Here is a 17,933-nt window from a genome sequence, read left to right on the forward strand (position 1 = left end):
CCTCCTTTTTCATCTTTGAGTAGGGCTTTGCCATCCATCTCAACATAAGACAGGTTCCTCACATGCCCCAGTCTGTCTAAAGCTCTGGATGAGAGGCACACAAATAACACCTATATGTGTAATTGGATTCTTTCCTCCTGGAAATTGGGATTTAGAGACAGATGATCATTGAGAACTGGTTGCTTCAAGCAGTGGCATAGAAACTCAGGAACTTTGAGGAAGCCATGTACACAGAGAAGACAATAAAGCTGGTCTTCAGAGAGAGTGAAGGGCAGAGCAAATGCACAGGAAAGGAAACAAGAACTATGGGGCACTGGAGAGGGGGCTTCCAGGAGGTGATCACTTCTGGGGTACCAGGTGCATATGGGCTGGCTCCACTGCCCCTGGGCCCCAGGAATTACTCTGTGACTTTATGACAACTCCCTTCCTTTGGTTTTTAAGTAATATGTTTTAAATCAACTTTGACTAAGAAATTGATAAAGACTACAACACTTTTTCCTCCATCCCTTTATCATTCTATTTCTTTGTATGAAAATACTCTTTCCAACTTTATCTAAAATGTTCAAATCCTACCAATCGTTCAAGACCTCAATCTAACCAAGAAGGGGCCTGTCTCTACCTTCTCTGAACTCCCTCATAAAGCATCCTGTCTGTGCTTGGCACATGTACATTAGAGTTACTCCTGTCTTCCCTTAGCCTCTTTTTAAATTATTTCCTCTTGCTAGGCCTCAGTTTCCTCATTCAAAGTGAGTGGACTGGATGAGACTGCTGGGTGGCAAACAGGGTTCTACACAGACCCAGTTTCTGTCCCAGACAACACTGTTGTGGGGAGAAGGGGAGTGGTCCCAGAAAGCAGTGTCCAGACTCCCACCCTTACTTTAACAAGAGCTGCTGTTTTCATATACAGTCATGTGCACATAATGATGTTTAGGTCAATGACACTGAATATATGAAAGTCATCCCATAGGATTATAACAGCTGAGAAATTCCTATCACCTAGTGATACTGCAGCCATCATAACATCTTAGTACAATGCATTACCTTTTCTATATTTAGATACACTTTGATACATACTTACCATTGTGTTATAATTGCTACAGTATTCAGTACATTAACATGCTGTACAGGCTTGTAGCCTGGCAGCAATAGGCTATAGCCTACATCCTAAGTGCATAGCAGGCTATACCATGCAGGTTTGTGTAAGCATACTTTATCATGTTTGCACAACAAAATCGCCCAAAGATGCATTTCTCAGAATGTATGGCTATATTAAGCTATGCATATCTGTATTTTATATACTCAGAGTCTGGTTAAGGCTATATTGAGAAAAGGAATCCAGTACTAATCAAACTTGAAACTACTAAACTAGAAAATCCATAAGGCTCCAAGATTCCATAGCAGTAGGAGTAGTACAGTACAAATAACAAAAACAAGAATGCAAATTTCATTGAGCTAGACACTCTTCTAAACACTGTGTTCATCAACATTTTAATTATCACATAATCATATGAGGTGGATATTCTCAACTCCATCCTAAAGCAAGAGGCTAAACCACATAAACTAGGAGTGGCAAAGCCAGGATTTGAGCCCAGGCAACGCAGATCCACATCTGAGTTCTTAACCACAGTACTATACTGTCTTCTAAGCTCCTTTAAGGGGAGATACCTTAGCTTTTGTTTCTTTTCCTTTTTTATCCCACACAGTGTAGTACCTGGCCTTCTGGTCACTTAATAGTGTTTGCTGAATGAATAAATGCCTGAATGAACAAAGGAAGTCTATTTTGGATTCCATGGAAACTGAGACACAAACTTCTAGGACCTTGGCTGCCTCCAGGTGATAGCCCTAGCCAAACAGCCCTTTCATATGCTTTCCACACCATCTTCCTGAAAAGCAAAGGACCTCCTGCAGCCTGGCAGAAATTCCTGTAGGGTATAGTTTAATGTATAGGGCCGACCACTGAGTACCATTAGCTTGGTGGGTCCATGGGTGCATACTTCACCAGTCTCATTATCTTCAACTCACATTCAATATATTCCCTATATCAGGGTTTCTCTACCTGGGCACTACTGACATTTTGGGCAGGAAAGTTCTTTGTTTTGAGGAGCTGTTTTGTACATTGTAGCATGTTTGGCAACACCCTGGCCTCTACACACTAAAGGCAAGTAACAATTCCCCCAACTATTGTGACAATTAAAAATGTCTCCAAATATTACCAAATGTCCCAGGAAGAGGGCATGAAACAGCCCCTTATTGACAACCACTGCACTAGCTTTTATACAAACACTGGAAAAACAATAAAGAAAAAGAGGCTGGGCACAGTTGCTCATGCCTGTAATCCCAGCACTTTGGGAGGCTAAGGTGGGCAGATTGCTTGAGCTCAGGAGTTTGAGACTAGCCTGGGCAATATGGCAAAACTTCATCTCTACAAAAAACACAAAACTTAGCTAGGCACAGTGGTGGTGTGTACCTGTAATCCCAGCTATGAGGGAGGCTAAGACAGGAGGATCGCTTGAGCTTGGGATGTAGAGGCTGCAGTGAGCTGAGATCGTGCTACTTGAACTCCAGCCTGGGTGACAGAGTGAGACCCTGTCTCAAAAAAAATAAAAATAAAATAAAGAAAGAGAAAAAAACTTATGAACAAGCCCAGAATGAATATAACAAAGACAAGGCTCAGGGTCTTGTAAACTGAAGAGAGAAAATTCTCCACCTTGAAGAAACCTCAGGATAATAAAATATTCTCAACACTGCCTTACTTCACTTAAACTTCAGCACAGCCAACACTTATCAAGTTATCTACTATATGGCAGGGGATACAGTGAGCAGTTTTCTATACCTTATTCCATTTGCTCCTCCTAATAATCTGATAAGAAAGACATTATCAGCCAAGCATGGTGGCTCACTGTGCCCAACCAATGTTTGTAATCCCAGCACTTTGGGAGGCCAAGGAAGGAGGCTTATTTGAGCCCAGGAGGTTGAGACCAACCTCGGTATGCTCGGTAGAACCTCATCTCTACAATTTAAAAATTAGCTGGGCATGGTGGCATAGGCTTGAAATCCCAGCTACTTGGAGGCTGAGGTGGGAAGACTGCTTGAGGCCCAGGAAGTGGAGGTTGCAATGAGCTGTGATCATGTCACTGCACTCCAGCCTGGGTGACAGGGTAAGACCCTGTCCACAAAAAAAGGAAGGAAGGAAGGAAGGAAGGAAGAAAAAGAAAGAGAGAGAGAGAGAAAGAAAAAGAAAAGAAAAGAAAAGAAAAGAAAAGAAAAGAAAAGAAAGAAAGAAAGAAAGAAAGAAAGAAAGAAAGAAAGAAAGAGAAAGAAAGAAAGAAAGAAAGAAAGAAAGAAAGAAAGAAAGAAAGAAAGAAAGAAAGAAAGAAAGAAAGAAAGAGAAAAAAGAAAGAAGGAAAGAAGGAAAGGAGGAAAGGAAGAAAGGAAGGAAGGAAGGAAGGAAGGAAGGAAGGAAGGAAGGAAGGAGAGAGAGAGAAAGAAAGAAAAAGAAAGAAAGAAAAGAAAGAAAGAAAGAAAGAAAGAAAGAAAGAAAGAAAGAAAGAAAGAAAGAAAGAGAGAGAGAGAGAGAAAGGAGGAAATAAAGAAATTAGTCTGTTTTCACATTGCTATAAAGAACTATCTGAGCCTGGGTAATTTATGAAGAAAAGAAGTTTAATTGACTCAACAGTTCCACAGGTTTAACAGGAAGCATGACTAGGAGGCCTCAGGAAACTTACAATCACAGCAAAAGGTGAAGGGGAAGCAAGACACGTCTTACATGGTGGCAGGAGAAAGTGAGAAAGAAAGTGCCATATTTTAAAACCATCAGTTCTCACTCACTATCACGAGAACAGCAAGGGAGAAAGCTGACCCCATAATCCAATCATCTCCCACCAGGCCCCTCCTCTGACAAATGGGGATTACAATTCGAGATGAGATTTGAGTGAGGACACAAAGCCAAACAATATTAAGAGGCATTATCTGTTTTACAAAGGTAGAAACTGAGGCTCAGAGAATTTAAATTATTTGCCCAAGGTGACAAAGCTAGATAGCCATGTTAAAAATTTGAACCTAGAACAACCACTGGCTCCAATTCCAATGCTTTCTCCACTCTTGTACTGCAGTATTCTACAAGAAAACTAGTAGCTATAATCAATGAAAAGCCAAAACGGTAATAAAATTTTCTCATTCACACTTTATCTATGAGACAAACAGGTATATCCTAAATGTTAACAATGGTTATTCATGGAAAAAAAGTTTATCGGTTATTTTTATTTTGTGTGTGTGTTTTCTGCCTTTTCCAAATTGTTTTGCCTTGAATATGTATTGCCTACCTAATAAAAAGTTATTCAAATTAATTTCTGAAAACAAAAATTCACAGAAATATCAATCTTTAATGTCAGTTTCAAGTAAACCATTATCACTGCTCACATATGAGTCTACTAAAGATTAAGAAGTTTGTCAGTACTCAGCTTTGACAAGAATGTGAGAAAACAGGTAGTCTCATATACTGTTAGAAACTTAAACAGCTGGGCACGGTGGCTCATGCCTGTAATCCCAGTAGTTTGGGAGGCCAAGGCGGGCAGATCACCTGAGGTCGGGAGTTCGAGATCATCCTGGCCAACATGGTGAAACCTCATATCTACTAAAAATACAAAAATTATCTGGGCGTGGTGGCGCATGTCTGTAGTCCCAGCTACTTGGGAGACTGAGGCAGGAGAATCGCTTGAACCCAGGAGGCGGAGGTTGCAGTGAGCCCAGACCACGCCATTGCACTCCAGCCTGGGCAACAAGAACGAAACTCTATCTCAAAAAAAAGAAAAAAGTAACTTAAGTTAGTGCAAGATTCTTAGAAACAATGCAGGATCTATCATAATGTGAAATGCATATGTTCTTTCTCTCAGTAATTCCACTTCTAGGAATTTTTCCCACAGGTATACCACATATACAATATACAAAAATATATGCTCAAAGATATTTACTCCCTATTAATAGAGCAATTGGGACAGTGGAATTCAAAACAATCATTAGAGAAAATAAGATACATCTTTAGGTACTAGTATAGAAAGTTATCTATAACAATGTTAAATAATATATCACATTATATAATAGCATGCATAGATGGATTCTAGGATAGCCAAGTGTATCATTCTATATATGATTGGATGTATGTATATGTGAGTATGTAGGACTCCATGTCTGTGTGAGAACCTAGAGAGAAAAAAATGGATTTTTATTTTCATTTTTATACTACTCTCTGAATTGTTTTAAATATTCTTTTTGTTAACACGTATCACGCTATAAACTAAAATAGGTTTGGGGGGTTTAGTTTTTACAAGCCAAGAGGTCTGCCTTTCATGCAATGGCTTGAAAACAAAGCAAGACATAAAATAGAGCTGTCTTCTGTTATAACTGCAAATGCTCACAAAACGAGGCAGTGTGTGAAAGTTTCCCAGTCTCTGTGTGCCAATGAGAGGCATAATGGAGACAGTTCTCTCCTGGCACATTCAGAGACAAAGCCAGGCTCCTATCTCTGTTAGGAGATTTGAATGGCTGAATTTTAAGACCAATAATACAGTAAAATCCTGCTATACTTTCAAGGCAATCTAAACCAACTTCCCTAGCAATTAAAACACAACTTTTCCTGTCCTATCCCTCCAGCTTGTCTCTTTAACTTTTCCTGTCCTATCCCTCCAGCTTGTCTCTTCCTAAAGTAGCTGATATATCTTGGCTACAGGGTGCCCAAGATGTCAATTCCTCTTTTAAAAATCTCTCTCTCATGCCCCAATATGGCAGAAGACCTGAGTTCTGCTGCTAGTTTCACTATGTATAAGTTCATTGAACCAACTGAACCTTCTCTCAAAACATTTTGTTAATGCCACCTACTTCACTGGATCACTGTAAGATGTGCATATGATAGAGCATAACAAAGCATGTTGCTGGTAGGGGATGCTGATAATGGGAGAGGCGATACATGTGTAGGGGCAGGGATATATGGGAAATCTTTGTACCTTCCTCTCAATTTTGCTGTGAACCTAACACTGCTCTTTAAAAAAAAAAAAAAAAACAGTCTTTAAAAAAATTAAATTTAGGCTGAGTGTAGTGGCTCATACCTGTAATCCCTATATTTTGGGAGGCCAAAGCAGGAGGATTCCTTGAGACCAAGAGTTGAAGACCAACCTGGGCAACATAGCAAGACCCTGAGTCTACAAAAAACTTTAAAAATTAGCCGTGCATGGTGGTGTATGCCTGTAGTCCCAGCTACTTGGAAGGCTGAGGCAGGAGACTTGTTTGAGCCCAAGAATTCGAGGCAGCAGTGAGCCATGACTGCACCACCGCATTCCAGCCAGCTTGGGCAACAGAGCAAGACCCTGTCTTAAATAAATAAATAAATGTTTAAAAAGCTGACCCTTAGTGTTGAACAGTAGAATTGCTGACCTCGTCTATGATGTAGAAATCCTGCCTACCATGTGGAATGCCTAGGAAGCCACCTCAAACTCTCTCTATGCAAGCAGCCAAATGGTCTCTTAAAAACACAAACCCCATTTGTGGCCATTCCCTCCTAGTTCACTAAGGGCCAATTATATCAGGTACACACTCCTTTCTACAAAGCTATCCCCCTTCTCCAGGTTTTTGCATTTGCTGTACCGGGAACTTGAAATGCTCTTTCTTTTTCCTGCTTGTTTCTGTTTCTTCAGGTGTCAGCTCAAACATTATCTCCTCAGAAGGGCCTTTCTTGACCACCCCCTGGAAGATAGTTCTCCCCATCCTACTACCATCCTGAGCTATTCTCTGCTCGCTCCAGCCCTCCGTAGCATTTAGCATACCATAGAACCATTTGTCTTTGTTCACTGTTCATGCACTATAATCTAAACTCATAAGTGCCAAGGTCTTATCTATCTTATCCTCTACTGTACCCCCATGACTAGAACAGTGGCAGCACAGAGTAGGCAGCCAAGAGACATTTATGCAATGAATGAATGAAGAGTATCAACTGCAAATGCATTCATTTACATTCTCACATTTCACTGTGCCTATGCAAAAGGCAGGGTCAGTATGATTTTTCTCATTTGAATGACTTGGCCAAGGTCACAGCTTGTAAATGACAAAGTTAGAGCTTACATGTAGAGTTCCTGACTCATAATTCCCTAATACTCCCACTGCTCAACAGCCTCCACTAATTTAGACATGGTAGGGTTGAAAACAGAGCAATATATCTAGGCTTCAGCAACAGGGAAGAAGAAGAGAAAGATCTGCTTTCCTGCAGAGGTAAAGTAAGAGAGACAGAGGGGAAGAAATAGTGACCTATTATCTTATACTCTCAGGCTGTGAATTAGTAAAATTCATTCCTTCATCTGAATGAAATGCAGCTACCTCTGGTACTGCACCTCATGAAACCTCTCATCACTAAGTCACAGTATGGAAGGAACACGTTGCTGATCAAAGCAGCAAGTGAAATTTTAGGTAAGCCAGATGCAATTGCCTAAATTGGAAAGTGACACCAGTCTTCATGACTTTTGAGCCACATGCCACAGACCGAGAGCTAAGTCACACGCATACACATACCCCAAAACTACAGTCATCCACACATGGCATGGGACTCCACGTCTCCCAAGCATGCTGACTCACTGACTAGACAGAAGGGGAGGAGAAAAGAGAAGAGGGGAGCAGAAGAGTAGAAGAGGCAAAGGAGAAGAGAGAGGGATAAGGAAGTTGAAGATGGATGGGAAAGAGAAAGAGAAGGACAAAAGAAGAGAAGAAAGACTGCAAAAGAGGAAGAAACTAAAATAAGAATAAGGGTCAGGGAAAAATGAAGACTATTAGCTGCTAAGATTTTTGATCTAATGCCCAAGTGGCCAAATGCTAATACAAGACAGTCCTTGAGAATTTCTGGGGTCAAGGTTTTGTTTTGTTTTGTTTTGTTTTTTTCAGAGAATTCTGAAAAGAAAATTCTGGTTTCAATAATCATCTTCCAAGTTTCTCAGGTTTTTTATTATTCTTGCTGTGCCTCCATCACCAAGCAAGGAACCAGAGCCTAGGGCTCTCCCAGTAAGAAGGGGCCACCCGACACGACACCGACACCAACACCATCCTGGCCTCAGGCCTCAGGTCTGGACTCAGCCCAGAGCCACAGAGCTTCAGCTCTAGCATTTCTGCCTATTATCTTACTCTTCCTCCAGGCAAACACAAGGCCTGCTCCTGCCTCTCACCCCTCCACAACACTCCCCTGGGCATCTGCACAGCCTAATGGGCAGTCTACCAAAAAGCTGAAAGCCTGGTGAAAGCTTGTGCCAAGCTAACAGTATCCTCAGTCCTTCCACAAGTATGTTCATGGTGAGCTTGCAGCAGAGAAAAACAGTTGGTCACATTTTCCACATCTGGCTGAGACTGGAAATACTACCTTCTCTCCTGCTGCCATCCAGGCATCTCCCATACCTCACACCACACCACTGGTTGGTTGTCAGTCTGTCATTCACCTGTGCAATGCTTCCCCTGGCTGCCTTTTTTCGCAGTGTCACTGACACTGCCCTGGCTAGGGCCTTCGTTGTTTCTCAGGTCATCAGCTAAACTGCCATTTGATTGTTCTCCTGGTCCCCCACTGGCATGCTGTGTCTTCCAGCACACCCCTCCCCTTCCTCCTAAATCAAACATGCTTGGGGCCCAGGAATCTGTGTTTTCTTTTCCTTTTTTCCCTTCAACTTTTATTTTAAGTTCTGGGGAACATGTGCAGGATGTGCAGGTTTGTTACACAGATAAAAGTTTGGCATGACGGTTTGCTGCACAGATCAACCCATCACCTAGGTATTCAGCCCAGCATCCATTAGCTATTCTTCCTGATGCTGTCCTTCCCCCCGCCCCACCCCAGGCCCCAACAAGCCCCAGCGTGTGTTGTTCCCTGCCATGTGTCCATGTGTTCTCATCTTCAGCTCCCGCTTATAAGTGAGAACATGCAGTGTTTGGTTTTCTGTTCCTGCATTAGCTTGCTGAGTATAACAGCTTCCAGTTCTATCCATGTCCCTGCAAAGGACATGATTGCATTCCTTTTTATGTCTGCATAGTAGGGAATCTGTGTTTACTCAGGTAAATCTGATGCAGTCAGAGCACAGTTGGGAACCACAGGTGGGATTCATCCTTCACACAGCTGTAAATTATCTCCAGGATTCACATTTTGCTCTCTTTTCCCTGGGGCTGCAGTATGACTTTTGTAGGCCCTAGGCATTTTTACCTTCATGGACCTATTCCTCTATTAACAGAAAAAAAAAAAAAACCACATATATTTTAATGACTGCATTTGAATAAAGGTGAATTCATTATTGTTATACTCATTTATTTTATTCTGATTTTTAAAGACAATTAAAATGTAAACATTTTTGTGGATCCTAAAATTATTGTGGCTCCTAGACACTGTGCCTACTAGATAAGTCAGCCCTACCTCACCCCTGTCCCCAAATCTTCAGTGGCCTCCCAATGCCTACAGAATGAAGTCTAACCTCCTCAAGCAGACTCACCCTAACCTGGGTCTTATCTTCCCAGCACCATCTGCTATAGCACCTCCCAGCCATCTGGGCTCCAGCTTCAAGCCTAAATGCAATTCTCTCAACATACCATGCACTATGATGCCACTGTGCATTAGCCCAAAGCCCAAAACAAGTTTTCTTTCCTTCTTTCCCTACAGATTTCTTCCTCAAATATCAGCTTCCACCGTGGCCTTCCTTAGTCTTCCGGGTTAAAATTATGGCTCCTTCTTCTGTGCCCCTATTACACTTTATATAGCTATTATTACACTATTTATCCACCCTGCCTTTTGTCAAATATCTCCAATTCAATTGCACTTTTTTCACAGCATAACACTTCTAAAATCAGGAAGTGGCTTACGATGTATGCCAAACACATGTGCCAGCTACCAGGTAGAGTACTACACCACAATACACCAACAGTAATTTTCTGCACATGCAAACTAAACACTGCACAGGAGGCATTGGCTCATCCAGTTGCTTTCTTGGTGGTGATATTTGCACTGTTAATACCACATTTCAATTTTAATTTAAAGTTTCTATCTCTAGCACTTTTAAAACTATGTTCTGGTGTATTATTGAAATAAAAAGATATTTTTTGCATCTAGACTATGGCCTGTGACATCTCAGATAAAGTAACTAAAGGTAGTAGAAATTGCCAGATCCCTTCACACATGTTATGGAACTTCCTAATTCTTAGACCGTAAAGAACTTCTCCTCAGATACTGAGCTACTCTGTCAAAGCTTCCAAGTAAATTTCAGGAATAGCTGTTTAATATAAAAGAACTGTAATTTAGTTTTTTCAGAGTTACATATTTCGCAACAAGGAAATGCACAATCTAAACTCCAGGATTCTTCATCCATCTCAAACATAGCTTTTTTCCAAAAGGAGTTCAAGATGGTGAGCACCGATTTAAAAAAGCAGTAAGTTAGCACTAAGCTTATATACAACTGCAGACGGCCAAAGATGATACAAAGAACTTTTAATATTAAACCTGAAAATGTCTAAGATTAAAACTTAATGATATCGATTAAGAAATAGATCTATAGATAAAAGTCATCTGTTGTCAGTTCATTAAAAGAATTGTATACATTTTGAGTTCCCTTTTTTGGCTAAAAAAAGTTACCTTTATGATGAATCATACAGTAGATTGTATTTGTTGGTCGAAAAAGCACAATCTTTTGGTAAGCTAATTCTTTCTTGACATGTCTATATTAGAAAACTGTTAAGGGTCTAGGCTATACGTTAACCATCTTTCTTTCACTTCCAGTGTCTTTACATATGAAAAAATGCTCATTACTGAATTGGTCTAGCTTCTGACCAGCAGTTACATTTCTCTCAAACCTGGCCTCATTTCTGTTAAAACCTAGCTGTACGCTTATTTTTAGATTTGAATGGGCATATTTCATTATAAATGCCCTTTTAAAAATTCAAAATCCGTTCATGCTTTTGTGCATTCAACAAGTATTTATCAGACTCCTAATAAATGCCAAGCAATGACAATACTACAAAGGCAAATAAGATCCAGCCTTGCTCTGAACTTTACTTACAGACTAGAGGGAGAGACAGGCCAGGCAGCATATCACAACTCAGTGTGATGAGAGCTGTGATAGGGAAGTAAAGGCTGCTGAGGAGCATGGAGAATGACCATTGCATGCAGCTTGGGATTAAGGAATACTTAAGATAAACCCTGAAGAATGAATAGGAGATAACCTGGAAAAGTGGGCGTCTAGGGGTCTATGGGATAAGTTGGCCTCAGTTGAGGGAACAGTATATGCAAAAACATAAAGATGGAGGTGCAGACTGGGGAGGGGATCTACCAGTGGAGAGACAACAAGTTTTGTTGGGCCAGCTTTCAGAGGTGCCACAAATGGCTTCTGATGTCCTGTTAAGAATACCCTGGACTTTATCCTAAGAGCAGTGGGGATCCATTTTCATTTGCAAGTTATTTTTCCAAAAACACATAATGCTTCATCAATTATATTGTTCTCTCAGTGCTGTGTCAAGTCTTAATCAGTTTTATTCAATGCTGTTTTTGCTCTGTCTTCATTTCCAGTGTTTTTAAATTATTTATATTTAAGTGAAGAAAACATATTTGTACTTTCATGGGATTAAAAAACAACTGAACTTCTTTTGGTTCTCTCAATCACTCCTATTTTTCCTTGCCTCAGAGAAAGAAGCAAATAAAAAAAAATTCACCACTAAATTCTTCATTTGCAATCATATGGGCCTTTCTCTATGGCATTTTACTCAATATAGACTAAGTAGAGCCTGTGTAACCTCACGCAACTTGCTTAACCTCTCTGTGCCTTAGTTAACTATAAGACAACAGTTACTATCACCTACCTTATAGGATTCTTATGAGGGTTAAATATGATACCATATGCACAGTGTTTAGCATAATCTCTGAATTATAATAATTAAATTGTAGCTATTTTGTCACTAAGCATTATTGAACAATGTACACATATGTACATGGTTAAACTCTGAATTTGTATTTTATTATAATTCTAATGGTATACATATACATATATGTATAAAGCATATATATTTACACACACTTATGTTGTATGTTGAAAGTCTTTCCAGAAACTTTTAGTAGGAGTCATCTCTGGGGCAAGGACCTAAAGGATCAGGGAGGGGAGAGAGCACTTTATTTTTCTCATTTTATTCCTTTCTATAATCTTTAATTCTTTTTTAACCTTTTATAATAAAATTTGGTGAAAACCCCTGTTGTGCAAAATCAAAAAAAAAAAAAACATTATTCTCAAAGCTTAGGATAATTATATGGAAATCATTTTATATAAAGAAAAAAGGGTGTAGAACTTAGGCTTGCTTGGGCTAGAAAAGAGGAAAATTAAGACTAAGGTAGAATTAGTATCTGTTCTCAAAAATCTGTTGTCTGAGGGCTACCACGTGAAAGAAGGATTGGATATAAATTGTATCTAGAGAACAGAAAGGCTGATTTTGCCCAAATAGAAAGAACTCTGCACTCATGAGAACAGTTCAAAGATTCTGCCCCAGTGGCAAAAGCTCCATCACAGAAAGTGTCCACCATTGGCTACCTAACCAACTCTCTGAGATTTGGTTCCAGGGATTCCCCTTCCAAATCTGTGAAATCTGGCAGTCTCCAAGCATTTGAAATTTGAAACAATCGGACATATCTTGTTCTGTTATCCAGTAACTGGTACATTTTTAAATGATTATCCAGAAACATCCAAACTATACCCACACATTAAATAAGTTACATAAATTGGCTGGGCATGGTGGTTCACGCCTGTAATCCCAGCACTTTGGGAGGCCGAGGCAGGCGGATCACCTGAGGTCAGGAGTTCAAGACCAACCTGGCCAACATGGCAAAACTCCGTCTCTACTAAAAATACAAACATTAGCCTGGCTGGTGGTGAGTGCCTGTAATTCCAGTTATTCAGGAGGCTTAGGCAGGGGAATCGCTTGAACCAGGAGGCGGAGGTTGCAGTGAGCCGACATCATGCCACTGCACTCTAGCTTGGGCAACAGAGTGAGACTCTGTCTTAAAAAATAAAAAATAAGTTATATAAGTCAACTTTGCTTCCAACCTACAAGACCTTTCAATGGGCAGGTATTCTTAAGAAAGGATTATTAGTACTTATAAGTTTATTATACTTCCATGAAGCACACAGTCATCCAAACACATATCTCATAATGTTGGAACCTGGTTCAAAATGTGGATGCTGTGTTTAAACACTAACTAAAATAAAATTTGTTAAAGGCAATTTTTGTTTCCAACCAGATGCACACTACATGGTATTTTAGCATTGTTCATTATCCTTATTCTTTAAGAAGTATTAATATCTGTTTCTAGATTTTAATTGGACTACTCTTTTTCAGCTTGTCATTATGAACTTGGTAAATTAAGACCAATATTGGAACACGTTAGCAGCTCAATATTGAAAGTTCTACTTTTGTGGTTCTACTTGCCCTGAAAAGTGGGAAGAGAAATAGGGGGTTTTCAGCTAATGAATTGGGGCAGTGCAGTGCCTTTGAGATATGACAGGATGACCTTTAAATTATGGCCTTTTCTAGAGAATAATTTGAATGAAGAGAAAGTGAGCCAGGGAAGGCAGAGAGCTCTGGAGTCACAACTGGCTAGGAGACTGCTCTGGTATCTACCACTTGAGAGCTGCTGACTTAGAAAGCCATTACATTGCTCTGAACATCTGACCCTCTTTTATCTAAAAACAGGGGGGAAATCAAAGTAGATAAAATTGTTTCCATTTCAAAATCAGTTGATATTGTGCCTACCCAAAAGCTTAGTTCAATGGGGAAAAACTCAAACCTTTGAGTCAGAAGAAGACCTAAGTCTGGCTGTCATTATCTATTCTACATTTGACAGATCTCCTACCACCTCTGAGAATAAGTTTCTTCATATGATAAATTGAAAGGGCAAGATACAAAGTAAAGAAAAACTGCAAATGTATTTTTATATTGTTTTCAGCCTCATCTAATGATCTGTGGTAAGAACAGTTATTATGATTCCACTTTTATAAATGGGAACAGGCCAGGCATGGTGGTTCATGCCTGTAATCCCAGCACTTTGTGAGGGAGGCCGAGGGGAGTGGATTGCTTGAGCCTAGGAGTTTGAGACTAGCCTGGGCAACATGGCAAAAATCCCACCTCTACAAAGAAAAAAAAAATTAGCCAGGCATAGTGGTTCATGCCTGTAGTCCCAGCTACTCAGGAGGCTGAGGCAGGAGGGTTGTTTGAGCCCAGGAGGTCCAGACGGCAGTGAGCCATGATCGCACCACTGCACTCCAGCCTGGGCCAATGGAGCAAGACCCTGTAATCACAGCACTTTGGGAGGCTTGGGCAGGCAGATCACTTAAGACCAGGAGTTCAAGATCAGCCTGGCCAACATGGTGAGAGCCCGTCTCTACTAAAAATACAAAAATTAGCCGGGTGTGGTGGTGCACGCCTGTAATCCCAGCTACTTGAGAGGCTGAAACACGAGAATTGTCTGAACCGGGGAGGTGGAGGCTGCAGTAAGCTGAGATCGCACCACTGCACTCCAGCCTGGGTGACAGAGCTATCTGTCTAGAAAAGAAAAGAAAAGGATTACTAGGTTTTTCAATGAGTAACAATAATGCAGAGGTTTGATCCCAAGTCTCCAAGCACAGACACATGCTGCTTCCCCAACCTATTTAATAAAATTCTGGGGAAATGAAATAAGAGAATTGTCCAAGTGTTCTATTATAAACAGTCTTACAAGCTTAAGGTATCATTAAGACTAAGCTTTAAATTATCTAGAGAGATATCAACATATTTTTTCCACTCATTAACATTTTTATCAGAGCAAAAGTCCCATAAACCACTGATCCTATTCAGCATGTCACAGTACAATCAGTTGAATAATTGGCAGATTACTGCCGCTTTCGAAATGATACATGAGCTTAATTAGATATACTAAACAAATGAATACATTTACACTGCACAGGCCACACTTTGAGGATCTCAGAAGAAAGAACTATAATTAGGCAAGACAGATATAGTTGTACTAGTAAAAGAATCCTACTCTTAGAGTCCAATCCTTCATTCAAACCAAACAAATCATTCTCAGTTGAAAATATGCATCAAAATCATCGTAAGATACCCTGTACTTCTACAACAAAGCCACAACATCCCCCTAACAAAATATAGGAGTGAACAGTGGATAAGGGGAGGCGAAAAGGAATCCCTGCAGCCTCTTCACACAATGCCTCTTTGATCAAGTTTAAGAATCAATTCCTGGCAATAACACTTTAGAGATAACAATATTCTTAATGAAACCACAACAGGTTATTAAAGCAATCCATTATTCTTCTCTCCACCTATTAAAAAAGTCTGATTTAGTGAAAAAGACAATCCTCAAAAATCCAGGACTTACCATAGGCTGCTCTGTGTTACAGTTACTTGCCCCCACTGACAGTCCCCTAGAGGCCAGAAGGATCTCATTCACTACTGTGTACCTCACAGTGCTTGGCAAATAGCTGTGCTCAGAAAATGTATCTTGAATTTATTCTACAATGTAACATATGTCAAAAACCAATTTCAACTCTTAAAATAATAATCTCTATGGAAAAAGGAAAACACATGAATTTCATATTTCTTTCATTTTCTTGAAGTGAGGCTCCTTCACACTCATTTGGAATGTGTTTGTTTTCATTGCAATTGTTTACATGCTCACTACATGTAAACATTATTATGGTAGCATCATTCAGAGAACATGAATCCTTTTAAGATTTAAAGGAGATTACATCCAGTCAAAAGATGGATTACACTTTGATATATCACAGATATGAAAAAACATAAATTGAATAACCAAGTACAACATCAATTTAAAAAAGTACTGCCTGGGTGCAGTGGCTCACGCCTGTAATCCCAGCACTTTGGGAGGCCGAGGCGGACAGATCGCCTGAGGTTAGGAGTGCAAGACCAGCCTGGCCTACATGGCGAAACCCCATCTCTACTAAAAGTACAAAAATTAACTGGGCATGGTGGCGGGTGCCTATAATCCCAGCTACTCAGGAGGCTGATGCAGGAGAATCACTTGAACCCGGGAAACAGAGTTTTCAGTGTGCAGAGTTCACACCCCTGCACTCCAGCCTGGGCAACAGAGCAAGACTCCCATCTCAAAAAAAAAAAAAAAAGTCCTGAAACCATCAATCCCTTAAGGATCATTTCAGTTTTATTTAAAATGGTCTAAGAGAATGTCCCATCAATATCGTGGTTAGCTTCAATAAGAGCTTGAATGAGTAGAATTTGCTTTCAGTCCAGGACATTTGAGCATCTGTGGACAGTATTTCATCCCACTTTGGGACAAGGAAAATAGAAAATGATAGCCCAAGGAGAGCCATTACACAATTAAAATAAACAAGCATTTGTTTGCAAAGCAGCATATTTAAATTCAGCCTGATTTCATTACTGTTCAAATGACCCCATATGAATCTTTCCTCTGGAATCCTCAGTTGTCCAATATTAAAGTTACCAATGTAGAAGCAACCACTGAGGACTTCAATTATAAATATCTCTGTAAACAATTCTCCGAACCCGATTCCCTGCAGAGGTAAGCAAATAGATATAATAATACTCCTAGTCCAACATGGATATATTAAATGACTGTTTTGCTATTAAAATCGCAAATGCCAACAGCAGTTTCAAGAGAGGACTCTAACTTGCCAAAACGTCTTATAAAAGACAGTTGCAAACCCAGATACAAAGTTTAGAGGAATTTCCATTGTCCCTACATGTAAAGGTTTATGAAATCTGTACACTCAATGCAAAAGGATAAACAAGATCAAAGCCAACACACGAAATAAATTTAATTGTGCAAACAGTAAAAGCTGTTTTAGTAAAAGAGCTCTAGATCCCAGGTTAAAAACTGCAGGAAAAAGGTAACATTAACCCTAGCAGACGGCTGAGTTAAGATGTGGCAGAGCTTTACAGAATTGCAAATAGCATCGGCATTGCAAGAATAACAATTGGAATAAATATCGTCTGCATGCTGCAAAAACAATCAACGCACTTGCTCCTTCACCTCTCCCCCTCATCCAGCTGGGCAGTGAAAGCAGCTGCCTCTCCCAGCCCTCTTCCCAAGCTGTTCTTCGCCCCACCCGCTCGCCTCTCTTCTCCACCCCTCCCCTCCTCCTTCCCTCCTCCTCCCCGCCCCCAGTTGCCGTATTCAGCAGTCTAGAGAGATTAGGAGGCGCTCGCTACAGTCTCTGGGCCTCAGGACTGATCTAACGTTTTCTAGCTCCCTGGATGAGAGAAATTAGAGACTCGACACCCAGGTGGGATTAGAAGCCTTCGCCTCCAGCCCAGCTCTCTCGCAAACCGGGGCTGGGGGCCCCGGGGGGCCTCGGGCCGGGCGACTGGGAGGCTCCAGAGGCTGCGCCGGGCTCAGCGTTGCGCTCCCCGCGGGCAGCGCTACCTGAGCTGTCCATGGTGCTGGCGCGGTCCGGAGGCTGCCGGGCGGGACTCCGCGCCGCTGCCCCGGCGTTCACTCTCTGCTTGCCGCCAACCCCGCCGCTTCCCGCACTTAAGTCCCCGTTACTGTCCACCAGCTGCAAAGATTCATAACCATCGTTGCTGGTCTTTTTCCGGTAGCTCCCGAGGAGGCTCATGGGCAAGCCCGAAGAAGAGAGAAAATAATCAACCTGGGAAACGAAGGGGGAGATGGAAGGTGGAAAGGGCTGAAGAAGAAATTAAAAAAAAAAAAAAAAAAAAATCAAGTGCCCGACATGACGCAAAGAGGAGGGAAAAGAAGGAGCGGCCACCGGAGAGGAGCTTCGCCGGGCGAGGCAAAGCCGCCGCCCTGGGCAGAGCTCGGCTTGGGGCGCCGGCAGAAGGGAGGGAGGGAAGGAGACGCGGGCGGGCGGGGGCGCGCGTCCTCGGGGCCAACGCCGCGGAGCCGC

The 17,933-nt window shown here is 41.2% G+C and overlaps 1 protein-coding gene and 1 long non-coding RNA gene across 9 annotated transcripts in view; one reads left to right on the top strand and one right to left on the bottom strand.

The window, feature by feature from the left end:
- The window catches only part of DNAJC6 (DnaJ heat shock protein family (Hsp40) member C6), a 157,528-nt gene that overhangs the window by 84,806 nt on the left and 54,789 nt on the right, over positions 1 to 17,933 (bottom strand). The window contains exon 1 of one of the 8 annotated variants that reach the window (XM_007978443.3): positions 17,450 to 17,735. The exons of 6 other annotated variants lie outside the window; for them this stretch is intronic. Coding sequence is in view for 1 of the 2 variants with exons in the window: in XM_007978436.3 (XP_007976627.1) it covers positions 17,450 to 17,642 (193 nt within the window). In the remaining variant the exon portion in view is untranslated. Of the gene's footprint in view, positions 1 to 17,449; positions 17,736 to 17,933 lie in introns of those variants that run through there. One more of the 8 variants, XM_007978436.3, reaches the window with a different exon arrangement.
- LOC140709231 (uncharacterized) lies at positions 17,202 to 17,746 on the top strand. Its single transcript, XR_012089640.1, has 2 exons — positions 17,202 to 17,309; positions 17,626 to 17,746. It is a non-coding gene; the product is annotated as an uncharacterized lncRNA (long non-coding RNA).

Source organism: Chlorocebus sabaeus, chromosome 20, assembly GCF_047675955.1.
Source record: "Chlorocebus sabaeus isolate Y175 chromosome 20, mChlSab1.0.hap1, whole genome shotgun sequence".
Taxonomy (NCBI): domain Eukaryota; kingdom Metazoa; phylum Chordata; class Mammalia; order Primates; family Cercopithecidae; genus Chlorocebus; species Chlorocebus sabaeus.